Below are 20,431 nucleotides of genomic sequence, written 5' to 3'. Positions count from 1 at the left end.
TATGAATCAAGCAACATTAATTTCCTCATTGCTGTCAGTACATGGGCTTCTTGAGGGCAGGGTTTGTTTTGTCTGTTTCGTTGTATTTTTTTTTATCCCCAGGACTTATCACAATGTCTGTCACTTAGTAAGTGTTTAAGAAATATTTGCTGGCTGACTAATTGGTATATGTCATGATGCAATATACTTCCATGTAGCAGAAAAAAATGAGGACATCACTATGTCATGCTTCAGATGGGTACCATAGGAAGAAGGGCTGTGGGGGAAAATCGTAAAGAATCTCTGAGTGTTCTAAACTAAAGCTGCATTGAGAAGCACCAAGATGTTATGTTCCTTTCCCAAAGCCAGGATGCCATTAAATTAATTTGATCTTGAAATCCATCACAGGTACTCAGCCATCAGAGAAGCCCCAGGATGGAAAATGAAGAGAGACCCATTGATTTAGAAATTTTGCTTAAAGCTTAATGGAATTGTTGTGATTTCAACCTGGCTTCTACTGGGCTTGTATAAGAAGCTGATGTTTAAATGTGAGGACATGAAAATGCTTAAGAACAAAAATAGATGGGGAAAATATAACCTGACCTTTCAGCCAAGTGTTACTGATAGTTTTTCACAAGGTCCTCATTTTGTTAGCACAGTTCCTACTGACACAGGAGTAAAGGAGGTAGACTTTAAAGATACTTCATTGGTTGATGTGATTTAACATAAAGGGATGTCAGGTTAGTTGATACCCACTTTAAAACTCAGTGCACCCTGTGGCCTGGTGCAAAGAATCAGCTAGTCCACCTGATACTGTAGTGAGCTCCTCACAGTTAATAGTGATTGAACACAAACTACATACTGTAGGCCACTTACAATGGGAAATTATCTTTACTTAACCTGTCCTGTGGGATTACAGCATGCTTCTTTGCCTGGCTAGGATCAAATGTGACATTTAAAAGATAGTATCGATCCATGCAATAGGCCCACGAGGTCAGGAGCCTGAAACATTCATGACTAATGCTCTCACTTCACAAAGAGAAGGGAAAACTCTACCAGCTGGCCTGGCAGAAGGAATAGGGGATAGAGTGACCTTTACAATAGGCCTTTACAATAGGCCTGGATACAGTTTTATTCCTCTAGACATGACCTTAAGCTGTAAGTGAAATTCTGATACTATGTCTCCCAATTATTTGATTCTGTGAAGTTTGACTTTATTGTTATTTTACTACCTCAGCCTAAAACATTGCCTTCCTCACCTGCACCATGGCAGTTGCAGCATTAGAAATGATGAGACAAAATAGTGAGAAGGGGTGACTTTTATTGTTTTATCGATGTCTTTTTTTATATCATGTTCCTTTCATTATATATACTCCACAATACGCACAGTTAAACCCTCCCTTGCCAACATACCAAAATAATAATAATAATAATAAGCAAAGCCAGCCAATTCAGTGACCTCATCTGACATCTTGCTCTTGCTACTGAGAATATGGGAGCACTTTCTTATCTATTCTCTGGGTCCAAGACTGATCAGGGCTGTTTGTATTTATATTATTTTGAGAACTTTTATTTTATTTTTTTTCTCTCATGACACCTTTTATTCTCTCTGTGTGTATATGCACACAGAAAATATATCTGTATATATGTGTATACATCAGAAATCTATAGCTATTATCTATATACACACTTATCTTTGAGAAAAAAATATTATCATTTCTATCTCTTAAAAAAAATAAAAACAATGAATACAATGTATAGCAAAAGTCTTAGCGACTGGCTAATGGTATGTGATTTACATAGAAAAGCTTTGTTATTCATTTGCAATTAAATGACACATCCATTTTCAAGAACCAGGGTGAAAGCAGACTGTGGCAATTACTCAGCTAAAAAAGAGCTCAACTAGGACTGACCTCTTTCTCTAATGATGGCCTTCTCTGGAATTCTACCAATGTGAGCAGCCAAAATGCCACATCATGAGAAAAATGAGCAACCAAGAAACATAAAAAAAGCATTATCAGTTCAATAGTTATATTTAACCTTCAGCCTTTCATAGGAATTCTAGTCAAGTGTTTCTTCTCTCTTGCTCCTCCTCTAACTGAAGAAGTCTTTCAAGGATACTTTGGATCTTCCAAAGACTGTCCCACCACCATACATTGATGAATGATTGGAAACATTTGTTGATTAGTTGACTGACCCAATGCATTGCTAATATGGCATTATATGGACATTTTCCCACACTGTGCCACTTACACTCTGACCACAATAATTATCTTGCCTACATTACAGCACTGAACTCTGCTGCCAAGGTACCAGGGTCTGATAATTGAAATATGACTTATCTTGCTAGAGGTAGGTCCCCATGTCACTTCCCAGTCATCTCCAAAACATTCTCATGTTTGTATACCAACTCACTTTTCTGTTATTGTTACTCAGTCATTTCAGTAATACTTGACTCTTTTTGACCCCATTTGGGTTTTGTTGGCAAAGATACTGGAATGGTTTGCCATTTTTTTCCCCAGATCATTTTACAGATGAGGAAACTGAGGCAAACAGGGTTAAGTGACTTGCACAGGGACACACAGCTGGTAAGTATCTGAGGCCAGATTTGAACTCATGAAAATGTGTCTTCATGACTTCAGACTTAGCACTCTATCAACTGTACCACCTAGCTACCTCATTCACTTTTCTTTATGTATTTCTTTTTCTTATTAGAAACTAAAGGGAAGAAACTATCTTGCTTACTCATTTGTATCCCCAGCACTTAGTACAGTGCTTGACACATAGTACTGTAGTAAGCACTGTGTGTGTGTGTGTGTGTGTGTGTGTGTGTGTGTGTGTGAAGTAAATTGTACTGTATATCTACTTCCTCAATGCTTTGCAAAGGGGAAAACAAAAAAGTTTAAAATTAACGTCAAGAGAATCCTTTAAGGGCAGTAAAAGTCAAAAATATATATAGATAATACGAAGAAAATTTAGATGTGTTGGACATTAAGGAACAGAGATGGTGTTTCTTTTTGCCCTTGGTATAGTGGGAAGTTTACTGGCTAATACTGTGTGTGTATATATATATATAGCTGAGGCTCTAGGATTTTAATATTCCAATTGAAAAAAATCACTTTAATTTTGGGGTAGAATTTTAACTATGGAGGAACTATTGGTACTTTGCATAAGTTTAAAAACAGTGAGGCTGCCAATCCTATTGACCCAGGGAATACTTTCTTCTCTGTCCTCTTGGTACCAGTTATAGCAACAGCATTGTGGGGTACTTTTTCTCCTTTAGTATCCTAGAGATCTGATATCTTAAGGTATACTTTCTTCTCCTAGTCTTTGTATCCCTGTACCATCAGCCAAAACTATTATCAGTGAGCATTTCTTTAGCAATATAGAAACCTCATTGGACTTCCTTCCCCTGAACCACAACGCAGGAGACACAACTGATTCCTGATTCCTTCCCACCAATCCCATTTACTGCTTACTCCAGGTTAAAAAAAAATCATCAATGATAACTGTACCTTGAGCTACCTCTGCAATTTAGAGCATTTCAGGACTTGGTAAACGGAGTATTTCCCATAATTCTCTAGACCTTACTGATGGCTCTTTTTCAATGATTGGAATCATTTATTTCTTTTGCTTTCATAGTTTCTGCTTTTCCTTATCATCTTGTTCAATATATCTCTTTCACTTATTTCTGTGTTACATAATTATCTCTTTCTCATTACTCACAATCATGAATTATGATGTAAAATGTAAGAGTTGTAAACTGAAGGGCTTGAGCTAGATGGTTTCTAAGATCACTTTCATTTCTAATATACTAGATGAAATTATGTATGTGAAATTGCTTTAAATGATAAAAATCACTAAAGAAATAAAAGGTGGCATGGTTCATTTTATTCTACTCTATCAAAGAATGCCTTGGAAGTGAAAAATCCCTGCCTTGAAAGGGTTTTACTTTTTAAGACTTCAAAACAATAAATAAACAAATAAATGAATAAAACCAGCATTTTCATCTTCTAGCCAGATCTTGTACCACCAATATTTTCCATTAAACACTTAATTATTGTCACTAGTCTTATTCTTTAGTATAATAAGACATGAGTAGCAGGCAGAATAAATGTGATAATTATGATATATCTTATTTAAAAAAATATAATTCAAATTCAATGGTAGTGAAGACTGATATGTCGAGGGGAAAGAGTAGATAATCTCTAAGGTTCTTTCAAAATCCATGGAGTACTAGTTTTCTTCATTTTGTTTTGTTTTGTTGTTCCATGGTAGGGGACACATTAATAAAACTAGGAATTAAGAATACCTCAAATAACCAAACTGTGTGAATTGACACAATACCTTTTTTTATCACAAGACAAAGAAAATAGAGGTAGTAGGATGAAAACTAAATTTCAAATCAAAATTATGAGATACACTTTTGAGTGTTTGTATGTAAGTTTCCATAGATAGAAAATATGTGTCATAAATATGTTTTCTTGTCAATTGACACGTTTATCTTCAAGTGAGTTTTGCCATATTTTATCATTTTTTTTCTGCTTCTTTCAATAATCTAGGCTACTAAGAGGATAGAATAGTGGATTTAGGAATTGGAAAGACCTGAGTTTAAATCTTAACCATAATACTTACTAGTTGTATGGACATGTACACATCACTTAAGCTGTCTTAGTCTGAGTTTTATATGTGTGAAATTGGGGTGATGATAGCAGTTATCTTGCAGGGTTTTTTATGAGGATCAAATGAGTAAGGCACTTTATAAACCTTGAAGTCTTACATATGTGTTATCTAATCTTATTTTTGTTTATCTATCTATCTATCTATCTATCTATCTATCTATCTATCTATCTATCTATCATCTGTCTATCTATCTATCTATCTTAGGCATTTTCATTGTCATGAAGGAACTTGTTGTGAGTTCTAGATCCTGGATTATTCTGAATTCCTTACCCTGAATTTAACTTTGGGCGAGAAATAACTAGTTAGAGAGGCATTGTATATGCAATATGTCCCATACTTTTCTGGTTTGGGTGTAACAATTGCCAAGGTGTTTGAGATAAAAAAGGTAGCATGGTGTTATGGAAAATGTTCTGGTATTAAAGAGTAAGACCTGGATTTGAAGCCTTTCTTGTTTTAATCATGTTTGACTCTTCATCACCCCATTTGGAGTTTTCTTTTCAAAGATACTGGAGTGGTTTGCCATTTCCTTCTTCAACTCATTTTATAGATGAGGAACCTGAGGCAAATAGTGCTAAGTGATTTGCCAAAGGTCACACAGCAAGTATATGTCTGAGGCCTGATTTGAACTTGGTCTTCCTGACTCCAGGCACAATGTTCTATATGCTGCATAGCTGTCTCTTTTAATCCTGTGTCTACCACTCACTGTCCTTGTGACTCTGGTAGATCATTCAACATCTCTAGTCCTCAAATTCCTTCCTTGTAAAATATAAAGGAGTTGGACTAGATCAGCTCTCAATTCCCTTAAAGCTCTCAATCCAAGATCCAGTAATGCTATACAAAGGCAAAAAGAAGTCACAAGATCTGGAGAGGCTATTATCATCCTATCACCTATCCCATATTCCCCCTATCCCACTGTTAAAAAAAGCAAACACACAAGCAAACAAACAAAAGCACTAGGTCAGGGCCCCTCTAGGTAATGTAGTAGAAAAGGAGTTATTGAAAGCTGACTATTATTCTTGTGTCATTCCCTTAATCTTTATCTTCTGTGTTTGCTGTGATAGGTAATTCTTCTGCCAAATAAACATCTGTTATGTGCACAGCCATCCCTAGAGTCCAGCTAATCTGGTCTATTGCCCTGGGCCTTGAGCTTTGGGAAGCTCTCACATTGCTAACAGCTGGACAGCAGCTCAGGGAGGCAGCTGGTAGGGGACAATGATATGGCTCAGCCAGCTGGTTCCAGAAAACACCTGAAAGCCATATTAATTTAGTTAGTCCACAAATGGTAAATACCACTGCCCCACCCTTCCACTCTCATTAAGGTACCAGATATTCTCCCCTTTTATATACACTCTCTTCAGGTGACTGTTTTGTCACTTCCTCTATCCAAGTTAGCTTTAGGTTTATTTTAAACCAATTTCATTACTCTTAAAAAATGGAGGTGGTATTATAGATTTCTCTACTTTGATGCCTATGGGTATAGAGTTGGCCAGCTAAATCTGGAAGGCTAAACTTAGGTGTAACTACATCCTGAAGGATCCATTATAATAATAAAAATAAAGAAGGAGATCCAGGAGGGTTTTTTGATTGTGTGTGTTTGTGTGAAAGAGAGAAAGTGTGCATGTGTGTGAATGTATATGCATGCATGCTTCTTCTTGAGTTGTAAATAATTACGAATCTGTAGTCCAACATTTGTCAAATCAAAATAATCTCTGTAAGAAGTGGTTTTTTATCTTTTCAAGATATTTGATATTTTAATATTCCAGTGAAGAGGAAACTACCATTCCTTGAAAGACATGATATCAATTTCACTATACTGTATTCACAGAGCACGGAGAGGTGAATTTAGGCTTGATGTAAGGAAAAACTTCAAACATTTTGGCTTTCAAATACTTGAATGGGCCCTATCAGGATATGGTTGTTGCCATTCACTACAAGTCTTCAGGCAGAGGCTGCTAGACCACTAGTAAAGTATGTTTTATAGAAGGTATTTGCTAATATTTGTATTGGTTAGACAAGTTGATCTCTGAAGTCATTTTCAAATGTGAGATACTGTGATTCTAGATGAAAATGTCAGAAATATTGTCAACATGTTGTATTAAAAAGGAACTTCTTGAGACCTCTTAGTTCACAGATACAAAATTGCTTAGAAACTCCCATTCGCAGTCTTCTGGTTGGCACAGGTTTTTGTATATGATCTCTGTCTCTGTGTCTGTCTCTGATTCTCCCTCTCTCCCCCCATCCTCTCCTCTCTCCATCTTTGTCTCTCTCTCTTAGTGACAGTAGGACACTGCAATTGTCCCTAATACCAATAACATTTTCTAAAGAGGAATTCTCTCAATAGTCATTGCATAGCCTAGCTTAATCAAGACAATAATTGTCAATCAATTATTTAGGTAGTTGCCTACCAACTCAATATAAAGCAGTATAAGTTCCGTTAACAAGCTTGTAAAATACTTGAAGAGACAGTTCTTACATTTTTGAAATAATTAGAAAACAATGCTGTTGAACAACAAAGCTGAACTGTGTATACCTAACTATTTGTGTAGCCTTGAACAAGTCATTTAATGTATTTTTTTCTTTCATAAAATGAGAGGATTGTATTATATAATATTAGCTCTAAATGCAATGACCCCATGGGTTCCCAAATCTATGGTTAAATGTGCCAGTGGAGTTCAGTGAAGAGAGAGCTCATTGTAGGCTAGAATAGTCAGAGAAGGCTTCATAAAGGAAGTGAGATTTTTAGCTAGGCTTTTAAAAATTGCTCAATCTTAGATTTAAATGGAGAAAGGAAAATATCCAAGTCCAAAAAAATTCATGAACATAAAAATGGAAGTGAGACTGAGTTTGGCAAGAAAAGAGAGTAAAAATGCTATCCTGAATGGTGGCTTATATTCAGGGCTATTAGGGTATATGAAAGTTGAGGAAATTGGTTGGCCCTATATCATAGAGAGGCTTAAATGTCTGGGTGAGGAGTTAAAACTTAATCCAGGAGGTGGTAGATACCTCTTTATGAGGGATATTGACAGTATTAAATGGATTTTAAAAACTGATATGGAAGGTTTGAATACGATAGGTAGAAGAGGAAGAAACTAGACATCAAGAAACCAATCAGGAGACTATTATAATAATCCTAGTAGGATACACTGATGATGTGAATAGGGTGGTAGCAGTGGAAAGAGAAAGAAAGAGACTTATTTAGGAAATATTATGTAGGCATAATCTGTTAGACTTTCTATTACAAAAGAAAAGAAAAGTCACAAAATATCAAGAGGTGGTAGGATAGTGTATCTCTTTAAAAAAATCAGTTCTGTATGATTCAGCACCTTCCAGAAGTGTGTTTTAATCCTGGACGCATGAACAACGACCCAAGGAAATAATGCTTAATTTATGATGAGTGAAAGAAATGGTGGCATAAAAAAGAGAGCATTTAGGTAATAGGGGGGAATTAAACCTGATCCAGAACATAACTATAATGTAATGTGCAAGAGGAAAATAAAAAAGGAAATTAATAAGAAGAGCTCTTATTGTTAGCTAAGGATTCTTGGAAAAACTACACATAATGACAAATAGGGTATTGCATTTTTTTTCATTGAACAAACATAATTACCAAATGACAATGTACACACATATCTATTTTGTGAATGTATATACACACATATATGCATATGTTTGTATATATGTATGTATGTGTGTGTACATCTATGTGTACACACATATACATATGTGTATATATATTCAATAGAATTGGAATAAATATATACTACATGTCTAATATTTCTCACTAAAAATTGCCCTACCAATCATCTATCAATAGGATGTATGTCTTATGTATTCCATAATTTAAGTATCTTTTTTCCCCAATAGTTATCATGGTTTTGTGCTGAACTGTCCACTCTTAGCAAAGTTCAATAAATAGAGGAACACTTGGAGTGGTAGCATCTCCCAAAGTACTGGTCCTACTTTGAACTCAGATTTAAAAACATCATCTACAAAGTAACTCCTGTGGAAAAGAGGCCAGTCATCTCTTCCATCAGCTAAACAATTGCCACATATAGGTCAAGTAAGCCAGCCTAGCCAAAGTAGCAAGACATTCTGAGGGAGAGAAGGCAGTCTGTGGCAGTCAACTCAAATCACCACCTTGACCACCGTCTTGCCTCAAATCCTAATTGAGGTGTCCCCAAACCATAAATCCAAAAACCTTGGAATTAGAAATTCTTACATTCCAGTGCCCTCATCCATCATTCTGAGAAGCAAATTTTATGGATACACAACCTAACAAATGCTCTTGTAGGTGCTACAGTCACAGATATTGAATATCAAGACAAGAAAATTTTTGTCCCCAAAGTCCTTGACAATATCTTATGATTCAAGACTTAAAAAAAATATTTTAATAGAAATTATATGAGTCCACTAATATCTGTTTTGTCACTGTACCCTTAAGACCATGGGACCTTTCTATCTGACTTATAATCAATCCTTCCGTATGTTTTGTCTCCTCCACTTAAATGTGAACCTCTTGGGAACTAGGACTGTATTACTTTCTATTTGTATTCACAATACTTATCACAGAACTTTGCTTATAGTAAGCACTTAATAAATGTTTTATTCATTCAAACAATTGGCTCATGTTTAAAAACAATTAATATCTTTTATTTTTATGTCATTTAAACCCTCTCCCATTCCCCCTCTCCCCACTCACTGAGAGCTATTCTATATATCAGAAAAAAATTATTGAAAAGTACAATTAAAAGATTTTTTAAAAATCAGTAAAATTAATATCTGAAAAAAATTCTGAGAATATGTACTATATATACACACACATATATATATATATATACATACATACATATATATATACATATACACACACACACATATATATGTGTGTATATATATATGTGCGTGTATATATATATGCAATGCTTCACATAATAGACCCTATTTGCTACCAAGTAATGCAGGGAGGTGTCTTCTATCTTATCTCTAAAGCCTAGAAAAGTCCTTGGGGTTCATCCTCTTATTGAAATGTGTTTGTGGCAAGAAAATGGAAGGAAGGCAGGTAGCTCAAGATTTGACTAAGAATGGGAAATTAACTAAAGGTTGGAAATTTATCCCAAAGTAGAAACTTTAAAGAATTGGTTGAAAAACAATTATATTCATGTAAGGAAAATGACAGTGGCAGAAGCCCGAGAAAATTTGGTGAAAATTGTGAAGAAAACAGGCTCTTACTAGGGGAGCAATTTGATTGCCTTATAATATTCCTGAGTCAGGATCCTTGCAAGATGAGACTCAAGCTCTGAGATAGCATAGGAATGGAGAGGGAGGCCTGAACCTGGCTCACCCAAACAGTCTATTTCATCAATACTAACACTGTGTCTACCTCAAGGCAGCATGTCATGTAACTGAGGATGGGGTAGAGGGAAGGCACAGAATAACTGTCTATGCCACTGAGATTGAAGAATGATTTGGTCCAAGATCACACAGCCTTGACTACACAGTATCAAAGGCCGGACTTAAACCCAGGTCTTCTTGACTTCAAGGCTAGCTCTTACTAGTACCTAATTACCAGAAAAAGAAATACCTAGGAAGCAAATGAATAACCTAATTACTCAAACAGTGTTAGGCCTAGTGTCCATTAGGAGCCTCAGCACTTTAGGAAATTTATGATGGCACCATCTTCCCAACTCCCAAAAGAGGATTTCTTTCATGCTGCTTTCATGTGGCAAGATTTGCAAGGCTTGCCCTAGGGGAAAAAATTCCTTGCAAGAGCTCAGCATGACTATAGTCCTATTATGAAAGATATCAAATCATAAACATGGGTAGTTAAGAAATCATCATTATCTTATCTATAAAGCTTCCTCTATATAGTTTCAGATTTGTACAATGTTTTCCATTTAACAAAGCACTTTATTAAAAACAATTCCTTAAAGTAGATAAAATAAGGATTACTCCCATTTAACAGATGAGGAAACAAGCTTAGAGAAGATCTATGACAATCCTATCACCACAATTCCAGGAAATGGTGGAGCCCTATCTAACTTCAGTGGTCAGTACTGATGAGGTAGAGGTTTAGGGGTGCTGAGACTCCCAAGATTGTGACACGGGCCTTGCCTGAATGAATTTAACCCAGATCTCCTTTCAGCCAGAGAAAAAGTTTATCAGACATAAATCATACAGGCCAGATTCTTAAACAATCTGAACATTAATAACACCCATAGAGACTAACAGGCGGGGGGGTCAGGGTGGATCTTATATACACTAAAATAACTTTGGGTGACCAGGGAAGGGGCTGGGAAAAGGGTCTAGGTGAGAATTCCTATTGGAATGTCTAAGAGATTGAATAGACAATAGGAATAGATAATGAGAGGAACTGGAAGGAAGAAGTTTGAAAGGCATCTGAATAAGATCAAAAGGTGCTAGGGCTTTCAAAGGGAGATGAGGGAGTCCATAAGGAACCAGAGTATGAAAAGTTTAAAGGTTTTCTGGGGTCCATAGACAAATGGGAGCCAGATTCTCTTTAGGACAAAAGGTGAAGGTCTGGGCTTAGGCCCATACCCCATCATTAGTGCCTGTACACTTTCTCTTCCATGATCTTATGTGTGCCTCTACAGCCTAATCTTTGGCAATATTTATTGACTTTCATAAAGCAGATAAAAAGTCCTTTAGATAAATTTAAGGAGGAAAAAAGACATAAAATAAATTGTAAGCATATTTTGCTGTAAACATGAAAAAAAATCAGTGTTTTTTTTTTTACAAAGCAAATTAGGAGTGATTGCCTACTTTAGAGAATGAGCCCTCTCTGTTTGTGTGTGTTTGTATCTCTCTCTCTCTCTCCATATACACACACACACACACACACACATATATATATATATAATGTATATATAATATATATAAAGTGTATATGTATGTGTATGTATTCATGCACACACACACACACACACACATATATATACACATTATACACACACATATTTATATTACAGCAGACTTCACAGTGCTTTTACACAGAGTAGGCATTAAATAAATATTTATTCAATAAATGCATGAATGATTCCTTTTAAAATATTGCTCCCCTAGTGCATACAAAATATTATTAAATTTACAGGAAAAATCAATTCATGTCTGACTTTCTAGGAATACATTTATTAAGTAAAGGGTACTTTATAGAAGACATCTACAGCTCTTGCCCTTAAGGAACTTAAAAACTAAATTCATTTTTAAGAGTTTCATGATTGGAGGACTGCACCTTTCTCCTGGCTACAACACAGGAGAAAATGTATAAAAGAGCATATATAATGATAGAAGAGAGGGTTTCTATTAAAGGAAATTTAAAAAAAAAACCCAACTATTCAACATGAAAAATGAAGTCTGAAAAAACAAATGCTTTAATTCTTTAAAATCATCACTGTTACAAGTAAGCTATACTTGAATATATTCACTAAATAATGGTATTCTAGAACTAGGGAAACCTCTTCAAAGCAGATGGAAATAATTTTTAAAAAAACAAATAAAAGGAAGTATGTTCATCTTCATTCATATTTCTTACCTTATTTAGAATTTCACAGCTACAAAATTGCTCCAAATCTTAACATTTATGTATACAAAATTTCACCTTTTACAGATGAGAAAACAAGGAGAGTTGAAGTAACTTGCTCACATTCACCCAAATAGTTATTAGCAAACCAGGGAACCCAATTGCCTTTTCATTTGTCCTGCTCACCTCGGTATCCCTTTTAATTCTTACTTCTTAATTTCTTGTTAAAGGTTTTCATAATTTCACCTGCCCCATTGGCCTCCTTTTCTTGTGAATTATTATTACATTTACTTTCTTTACTGGATAATATAACTCTAAATGTTTTTTTTTAAATTTTTCTGTTATGTGATATGTTTTTCCCTCTTGCCTAGGCTATAAGTTTCTTGAAAGAAGGGAATCTGATTATTGTTTTTTCAAGCTTTACTATAATGTGTACTTACTATGTACTCTTAGGATATAACTTGACATTAAGAATATAGTTGACATTCAACACCATTGCTGTTATCTTCATCGACAGACATTTGATGAATATCTAATTAATCAAAGCTGATCTCCTAGGTCGTGAGGCCAAAAAAGACATGATCTCTGTATTCAGGAGGCTTTTATTCCTCTTCATGCTCTTTCTTTTCCAGCCAAACAAAATAACTATTCCCCTATTTTTTCCTCTCCTCTTCCCTTGTGCATTCAGGAAGATCATCTTCCAAGTCTCAACTGGATTTCCTACATCTATACCTATTGAAATCTATCTCTTCTTTTAAATTGTACTTAGGCACTATCTCCTCCCTGAAATTATCTTTCATCCTTTCAGTTCAAAGTGTTTCCTCATTACTAAATTTTCCTAAAATACTTTCTCTGCATCTCTTTTCTGCCTAATTTCCTATTTTGGACCATAATATCATAGGTTCATAGATTTAAAACTGGAGACAATTTAACGAAACACTCCCATTTTATAGATGATGAACTAAGGCCAAGAGACTGTAAATGATTTACTGATGAACAAACAGCTAATAAATATCTGAGTAGGGACTTGAACCCAGGATTTCTTGATTATGAGTTTCACCTTCTGTCCATTTTCTGTATAGCTGTCAGTCTCCTAGTCCCATCCCACTCCTGATTCTCAAATTAGGTTGTTATTTACTTCAGAACATATTTTATGTCTTGTCTACCTTCGTATATAACAAGTGATTAATATATATTTGTTGAATTAAATTTCATGTCTTGGGAATTATTTCTCCAACCAAATTGGGGGGACATCAAGGAGTACAACTGTATCATTCCACAAATCATCTTATTGTACCATTGACAAGGCCCAGGTTATTATTTCAGGCCATTGTTTTGACCCAGGGTGGCATTTGTAATGTGGGATTACAACCCTAATTTTCATGTTACCAAACAAACAGGAGAAAATATATTTTTCACTGTTAAAAAGAATAAAAACTAGTCACTGGGAAACTGAATCATTCAGGTCATGGTGCCACTAAGTTTAAAAAGTGTTTTGTCAGCATCTAGGTCACTGAAACGGTGTGCTTATTTTGGATGCCTTCCACCACTGCTTAGTCTGCCTCAGACCACAGAAAATGTATTTCTGTCAGAGAGACCACCCCACTGACCTCCCTCCCCATTTATAAAAGCTTCAACCAAGTCACATGCAAGTTTCTTTGCAATATATCTTGCCTTCTCCACCTCTGTGAATGATCTGGCCACTAATGATATACATAAAAGATTATCTGCAATCAAAATAGGGAGAGTTTTGAAACTATTCAATCAGCTGTCACCCAGACAAGGGCATGTGTTTGTTTAGGGGTGAAGAGAGAAGATGTCATTGATATCAATCCTCTACCCCCTGCCCAAACACATCAGGAATGAAACAATAAATCTCACAGTATGCTCTGTCTGGCTTAGCATTGATTTGTTGTGGCTAAAAATTTCTCTCTCCAAATATTAAGATAGACAGGAGAATACAGCTTAGGTTTGACACTGTGCCCTGTGGAAGCTCCACTTAGTGAAAAGCTACAATAGAGTCACTTAAAGCACTGCCAAATATTGAACGAGGTTTAGTACTGCTAGTCTCTCCCTACTTCTATTCCTTGGACATGGCTGGGGTCAGCTATACATTAAAATGATAAATAGGCAGAAAAGAACAGTGGAAAGAACACTGGACTTGGAGGCTAACCTTTGTTGTGTGAATATGAATCAGTCACATTACCTCTAAGCCGTGATTTCCTCATCTGCAAAATGAGGATGATTATATTATATAATGCAGGTGAGAAAATATTCTGCAAACTAGATTGTTTTTAGATATAATGATAAGTAATTGTGATGGTATAGCATGGGTCATCAGATGATTCTTGCTGGGATGTCTTATCAAGGATCCTCATAGCACTGTGTTCTATACTAGTGGTCACCACTGTGGGGGCTTGACCTCGAGACATGTGCAAGTTCACAATCTCCCCTTTCTGATATTGTCATCATCATTTCAAGGAAGGCTTAACTTAATTACTACTTGGGCACCTACAGCAGCTACTGGAGAGGAGCCTTTGGGAAAACTCTCTCCCACTAGGATATCTATCCCGTTTCCTAGATAATTTCCTGTCTACAGCAGGCATCTATCAACATCTGTGCTCTGTGCTCTGAGGAAGCTACAAATGTATAAGAGCTTCACCTTCTCTTTTTTTGATTTTGACTAGCACAGGATTAAGTTCATCACATATCTCATTACATTTTCTTACCTTCAAACTTACTTGTCTTACAGAGTTCCCTATTATTGGGAAGTGCAACATCTTCCTTTCAGTCATTCAGATTGAAAACTTCTGTGTCATCTTCACCTCCTCACTTTTACCTAGCCCATATATACAGCCAGTTGCCAAATCTTTTCTATTTCTATCTCCACAACATCTTCCACATGCATGACCTCTCTATTCACACAACTATCTCTGGTCCTTTCTTTTGGACCTTTATTCTTTGTCACACTGTGTCTCTCTTTTTGACTTCTATTGATCATTGCTACTACAATGTTATGTAGCTGTGACCTCCATTGAAGATATTTTCAGGAATACTGGGGAATGTCTATGTTCTCTAAAACACATCCTTTTTTATCAGCTGCTGGATGGTGCTTGGAATCCTTCTTTTAGAAATTCATTATTTTGTCTCAATATATGATTTTTTAATTAAAATCCAGCCCAAAGAAGGGTTACAATTAAGCCACATCAACCAGACAAATTATGTCCTCAGAAGGTATATAGGATATAAAATCTTGAAGCCAGTGAATTCCTGAACAGGATAAGATTTGGGGAATAAAAGACCAGAGAAAATACCACCAAGAATGGAACATTATGCAGAAAAGGAATATTCAGGAACACTTACAACAAACTGACAACTTATCAGGCCAGTCCAGTCTATAACTTTCTCCCACATATATCTCAACTTTCTTTCCTTATAATTTTCTTGTATTGTGAGTTAACATGGAATAGTGGATTGAGACCTAGCCTTGAAAACAGGAAGATCTGAGTTCAAACACTACCTGTGACATATACTAGATGTTAAAACTGGGGCAGTCACATCTGATCAGTTCTCTAGGTAATGCTATATAAGTATAAGTTTCAGAGAAGGCACTGACCTACCATGGTAGAGGGAGTTAATTCTCGATGCTAAAAGTTCTTAAATTTTTTGGTCTCAAGATTACTTTTTATTCCTTTTCATTTATTTATTTATTTATTTTTATGTTCATTTATTTAAGATCCAAATTCCCTCCTTCTTTTCAGGTCCTCCCTCACTCATTGAGAAGAAAAGCAATATAATACCCATTAAGCATGTGAAGTCATTAAAATATATTTCCGTCTTAACCATGCCCTCTCTCCACTCTCCAAGCAAGAAAAATAAAGTGAAAAAAATGTATGTTTCAATCTACTCTCAGAGCTCACCAGTTTTCTCTATAGAAGTGGGTAGGATTTTTCATTATGAGTCCTTTGGAATTGTCGTGGATCATCATATTGATCAGAGTAGTTAAGTCTTTCACAGCTGATTATCATTACAATATTGCTGTTACTAGGTACAATATTCTCCAGGTTCTGCTCATTTCATTTTGCATCAGTTCATATAAGTCTTCCCAGGTTGTTCTGAAACTGTCCTGCTCATCATTTCTTCTAACACAATAGTATTCCATCATCATCATATATCAATCTTGATCAGCCATTCCCCAGTTAAAGAGCATCCTTTCAATTTCCAATTCCTTGCCAAAGCAAAAGGAACTTCTGTAATTATTTTTGTTCATAGATCATTTTTCTTTAAAAAGAAAAAAACAAACAAATCCTTTTTATTCTTAAAAATTATTGAGGACCATGACCAAAGTGTACTTGTCTATATGAGTCGCATATATCAATATTTACTATATTGGAAATTGAAATATCTTAGTATTATTATGAAAATAGCATTGAACTTGAGTTCAACCTGAAGGGACTTAAGGGACCCCCACAGATTTAAGGACCATACTTTGACAACCACTGCCCTTTACCAATGAAATCACAAGTCTAATTTCTATCCCAAATCTTCCACCATGATCTAATCATCTTGTATAACTCACAAATTTTCTCATGTGTGTTAACTTAAGATTTGTCAGACCCAATTTAAGATATTCAGGTGCAGTAAAGAATCATTCTAGTTGTGTCCAAGCATAGGTTTTTACCAAATAACTCCATAAAATTTGTTGATCTGACTTCAGGTTTAGTAATAGGGCAGGGAAGGGAAGTCCCCACAGGCTAGGCAAGTCATGTAGCCTCCATGAAGGATTTGAAAGAAAAAAAAATAGATTACAATTTAAATAGACTGAGAAGACATTCTAAGAAGAAATGGATGAGCAAATACCAGAAGTGGGAGTGAAAATAGAATGTAGTAGGAGCCAAAGAACCTATCTGACTAAACTGGGGACCAGTATTTCTGAGTCAGAAGACCTCTCTCTATGAATTGTGGGGGATAACACTAGCTGTCTCTGGTGGGAAAAGATTATAGAATGCTATTTTTTTTAATCTAACTTCACTTTCTAGAGAGAGTAATAAGAAGCATTCCTATCTCCCTTCAGTATGCAAGTTAGTGGGAGTAATGCTCTAATTTCAAGTTTTTTTGGAGACACACCAGTGACCCAAGATCAGCCTTTCAGCCAGGAGCTATGCTTAAAGCATAAAAATAATTTCTTGAAATGACTGAAATAGGCTAGAAAAGTACAACTGTGGTGCACCTAGTTCCCTACACAATTCCTCTCAGAGTTTCTTTGATCAGTATCTGACTCTTGATTGATAATGAAAAGCCTGTACTTTTTATATAATTTCATCCTAGAAAACACAATTTGATTTCTCCACCCTAATTTCTCTCTCTCTCTCTCTCTCTCTCTCTCTCTCTCTCTCTCTCTCTCTCTCTCTCTCTCTCTCTTCTCTCTCTCTCTCTCTCATCTCTCAGGTGGCACAACATCAAGACAGAAAGGATTCCTAGGATGTATTCGCTCCTTACATTTAAATGGACAGAATCTTGATCTTGAGGAAAAGGCCAAGGTCACACCTGGAGTCAAGCCTGGATGCCCTGGACACTGCAGCAGTTATGGCAATCTTTGTCACAATGGAGGGAAGTGTGTAGAGAAGTATAATGGCTACCTCTGTGACTGTACCAACTCTCCATATGAAGGACCCTTTTGTAAAAAAGGTAGGCTTCATTCTTACAGTTAATGGGAAGTTAGCATGCAACAGTAGAGAACCTGTTGGGCTCAAATCAGGACACAAAAGCCATACTCCCAACTAATTAGCTGTGTGGTTATAGGCAAATCATTTAATCTCTCTGTGTCTCAATTTACTCAGTTGATACATAAGATAAATTAATTGGATAGGCTTAAACTAGGTAGAAGACATTTTATGAGGAACTAGATAATCAAATAGAGAATGTTAGCATGTTTCACATATTTGTTGTTAGGATAAAATGTCATAAGATGAGATGAATAAACATATAAGTAATAAAAATACTATTGTTACTTCGATTTCTCAGTTTTTTAAAAATTTCTGAGTCAACCAGAGCATCTCATTTTATAGCCTGCTATTAATACTTATTTATTAAGCATACAGAATAAGACTTTGAAGACAGAAAATCTAGTCTGCAGAAAACTAGGCTGGGTGTCAGCTACCTCATTCCATTTCTGTTGCTTAATGAGCTGTGTGATTTTTTTTTTTAGCATTAACTAATCTCTATGGCCTTAAATATGAAGTTGGTCATATAGAATCATTGAGTTATTTTGTTTGTTTTTTTGTTTTTGTTTTAGAGCTAGATGGGACATTGGAGAACAATTAGTCCAAATTTAGCATTTTACAGTTAAGGAAACCCAGAGAAGTTGTGATTTACCAAAGCCACACAGTTGAGCCAAGATCAGAAGTCTACCCTGAGGTCTGATGTTCTTTCCATTACCCTAAATAATGATGACGATATTGGGGGGAGGGATTAATATTATTATACAAATCTAAGCTTAGTTATGTCCCATAATTTTAGGATCTCTTGTAACATGTTGCACAAATGCAGGCTTGCAGTTTATCTTTGTATAATCCATAAGATAATTTCATTGATGAAAAATGAGCTTTATGAATAAAGGATAAAACAGAATTCAAGGATATTGATTAAATGATGTAAAGAACACTATTTTAATCACTTTAAAGCAACATGTATATTCAATTATTTCATATGCTAATTAAAAGTCTATTCATCAAAGAAGAACCTCCAAGGTTCTCTACTAATCAATACTTTATTAACCTACCTCTTGTAACTCTTAGAATTTGAAAGCAGTAAAACTGACTTTATATAACAATCCTTAATAATTTACTCCACTGATGAGAGGCAGCCTGAAGAGAGAATAGGCCTATAAGTCAGGAAACCTGAGTTAAAGTCTAGTCTCTGATACATAAAAGCTCTGTGACTCTGGGCAAGTCTCTCACCCTCTCAATAATCTTGCCCAGTGGTGTCAAACTCATATAGAAATGATAGCAACTGAACTATATTTCAGGATCCCAGAGGAATCCACATATTAACTTCTAAAACCGCATATTAACATTGTTTATGTTTTGTTATTTTTATTTATTTTGTTAAAAATTTCCCAATCACATTTTCGTCTAGTTCTGTTTCTCCAGAGATTGCTGCAGACTGCAATGCTGAGGGTTTGAAAACTATTCCAGGCAACTCTCTAAGATTCTGAATTGTAGAAAAAAGTGCAGGTCTGCCATTAATAGAGGGAATTTTCTCATCAGGGAGTTTTCAATTATCAGTGAAATAATTGGTGAAGTCCATATGCTATATTTTAGGCTTTGCATTAATTCAGACTTACTTCTAACTCATTACCCCCTCCCCATATGATTAGACTTTGTGTAGTATAATAATTTCTGGGAAATATGTTATACTCCTTAGGAATATTGCAGATATGTAAAACAAAGTATTGATTATCCACATGGAAATTTTTAAAAAGTCAGTCTTGTCCAACAGACTTATAATCTGAGCCATGACAGTAAAAACATTAATGTCTTTCTACTGGAACTTGCCTGTGAATTACTCTCCCTGAAAAATACAGATTCTGCTCATAGAATTCTGTGATTTCCTAGAAGTTTCATATACTGAAGAAGCACTCTACTGATGGTCCATTTCCCAAGACATATACTAGAGTCATTTCAAATGATATATGCTCAGATCCTTTGTCCAAATAAATAGTACTGGGGACCGTTCTGCATTTCTCTAGCTGTGTTGTTCAGTCATCTCATAGTTCTTATTGTTCTAAATTTAGCTTAATTTTCCTCTGGTTCTTTTCTTCCAGACAACTACTATTAATTTTTTTCTCTCCACAAAATCATATCTTTCACAAGCACATGTTGGTATGTGCTTTCTACTCTCCATTTCTTCCCTTTTGTCTTTTTTTTAAAGTTAAATAAATATATGTGTGCAGAGTAATTTTCATCTTACCTCATCATTCACTCTTCCTGATGGATAATCACACACAAATAGCATCCTGCCATTGAGTAATTGATGCATTCAGGAATTGGACTTTTAAGTAAAGGGACAGAAGAAGAGCTTACCTAGAAGTACATAAGTTTAGAGTCCAAATCTATGCAATTCATAAACCCCCATTACTATATTCATCATAAGTGATCATTCAGCTTCTACTTATAAGCCTCATCAGAAAATCCCCTACTTAATATGACAGCACTTTCTATTTTCAGTGAA

At 35.5% G+C, this 20,431-nt stretch overlaps 1 protein-coding gene across 3 annotated transcripts in view; it reads left to right on the top strand.

Annotated features, from left to right (window-relative positions):
- Positions 1-20,431, top strand: part of CNTNAP5 (contactin associated protein family member 5) — a 915,392-nt gene that overhangs the window by 737,861 nt on the left and 157,100 nt on the right. For all 3 annotated transcript variants that reach the window (XM_020963128.2, XM_020963129.1, XM_078146792.1), the window contains one exon: positions 17,648-17,887. In XM_020963128.2, the coding sequence (XP_020818787.1) occupies positions 17,648-17,887 (240 nt within the window). The remainder of the gene's footprint in view (positions 1-17,647; positions 17,888-20,431) is intronic.

This window comes from Phascolarctos cinereus, unplaced genomic scaffold (genome assembly GCF_003287225.1).
Source record: "Phascolarctos cinereus isolate Bilbo 61053 unplaced genomic scaffold, phaCin_HiC Scaffold_726;HRSCAF=1367, whole genome shotgun sequence".
NCBI classification, from domain to species: Eukaryota; Metazoa; Chordata; class Mammalia; order Diprotodontia; family Phascolarctidae; genus Phascolarctos; species Phascolarctos cinereus.
Note: the sequence above shows the minus strand (reverse complement) of the source record. Positions and strands in the feature narration are given on the sequence as shown.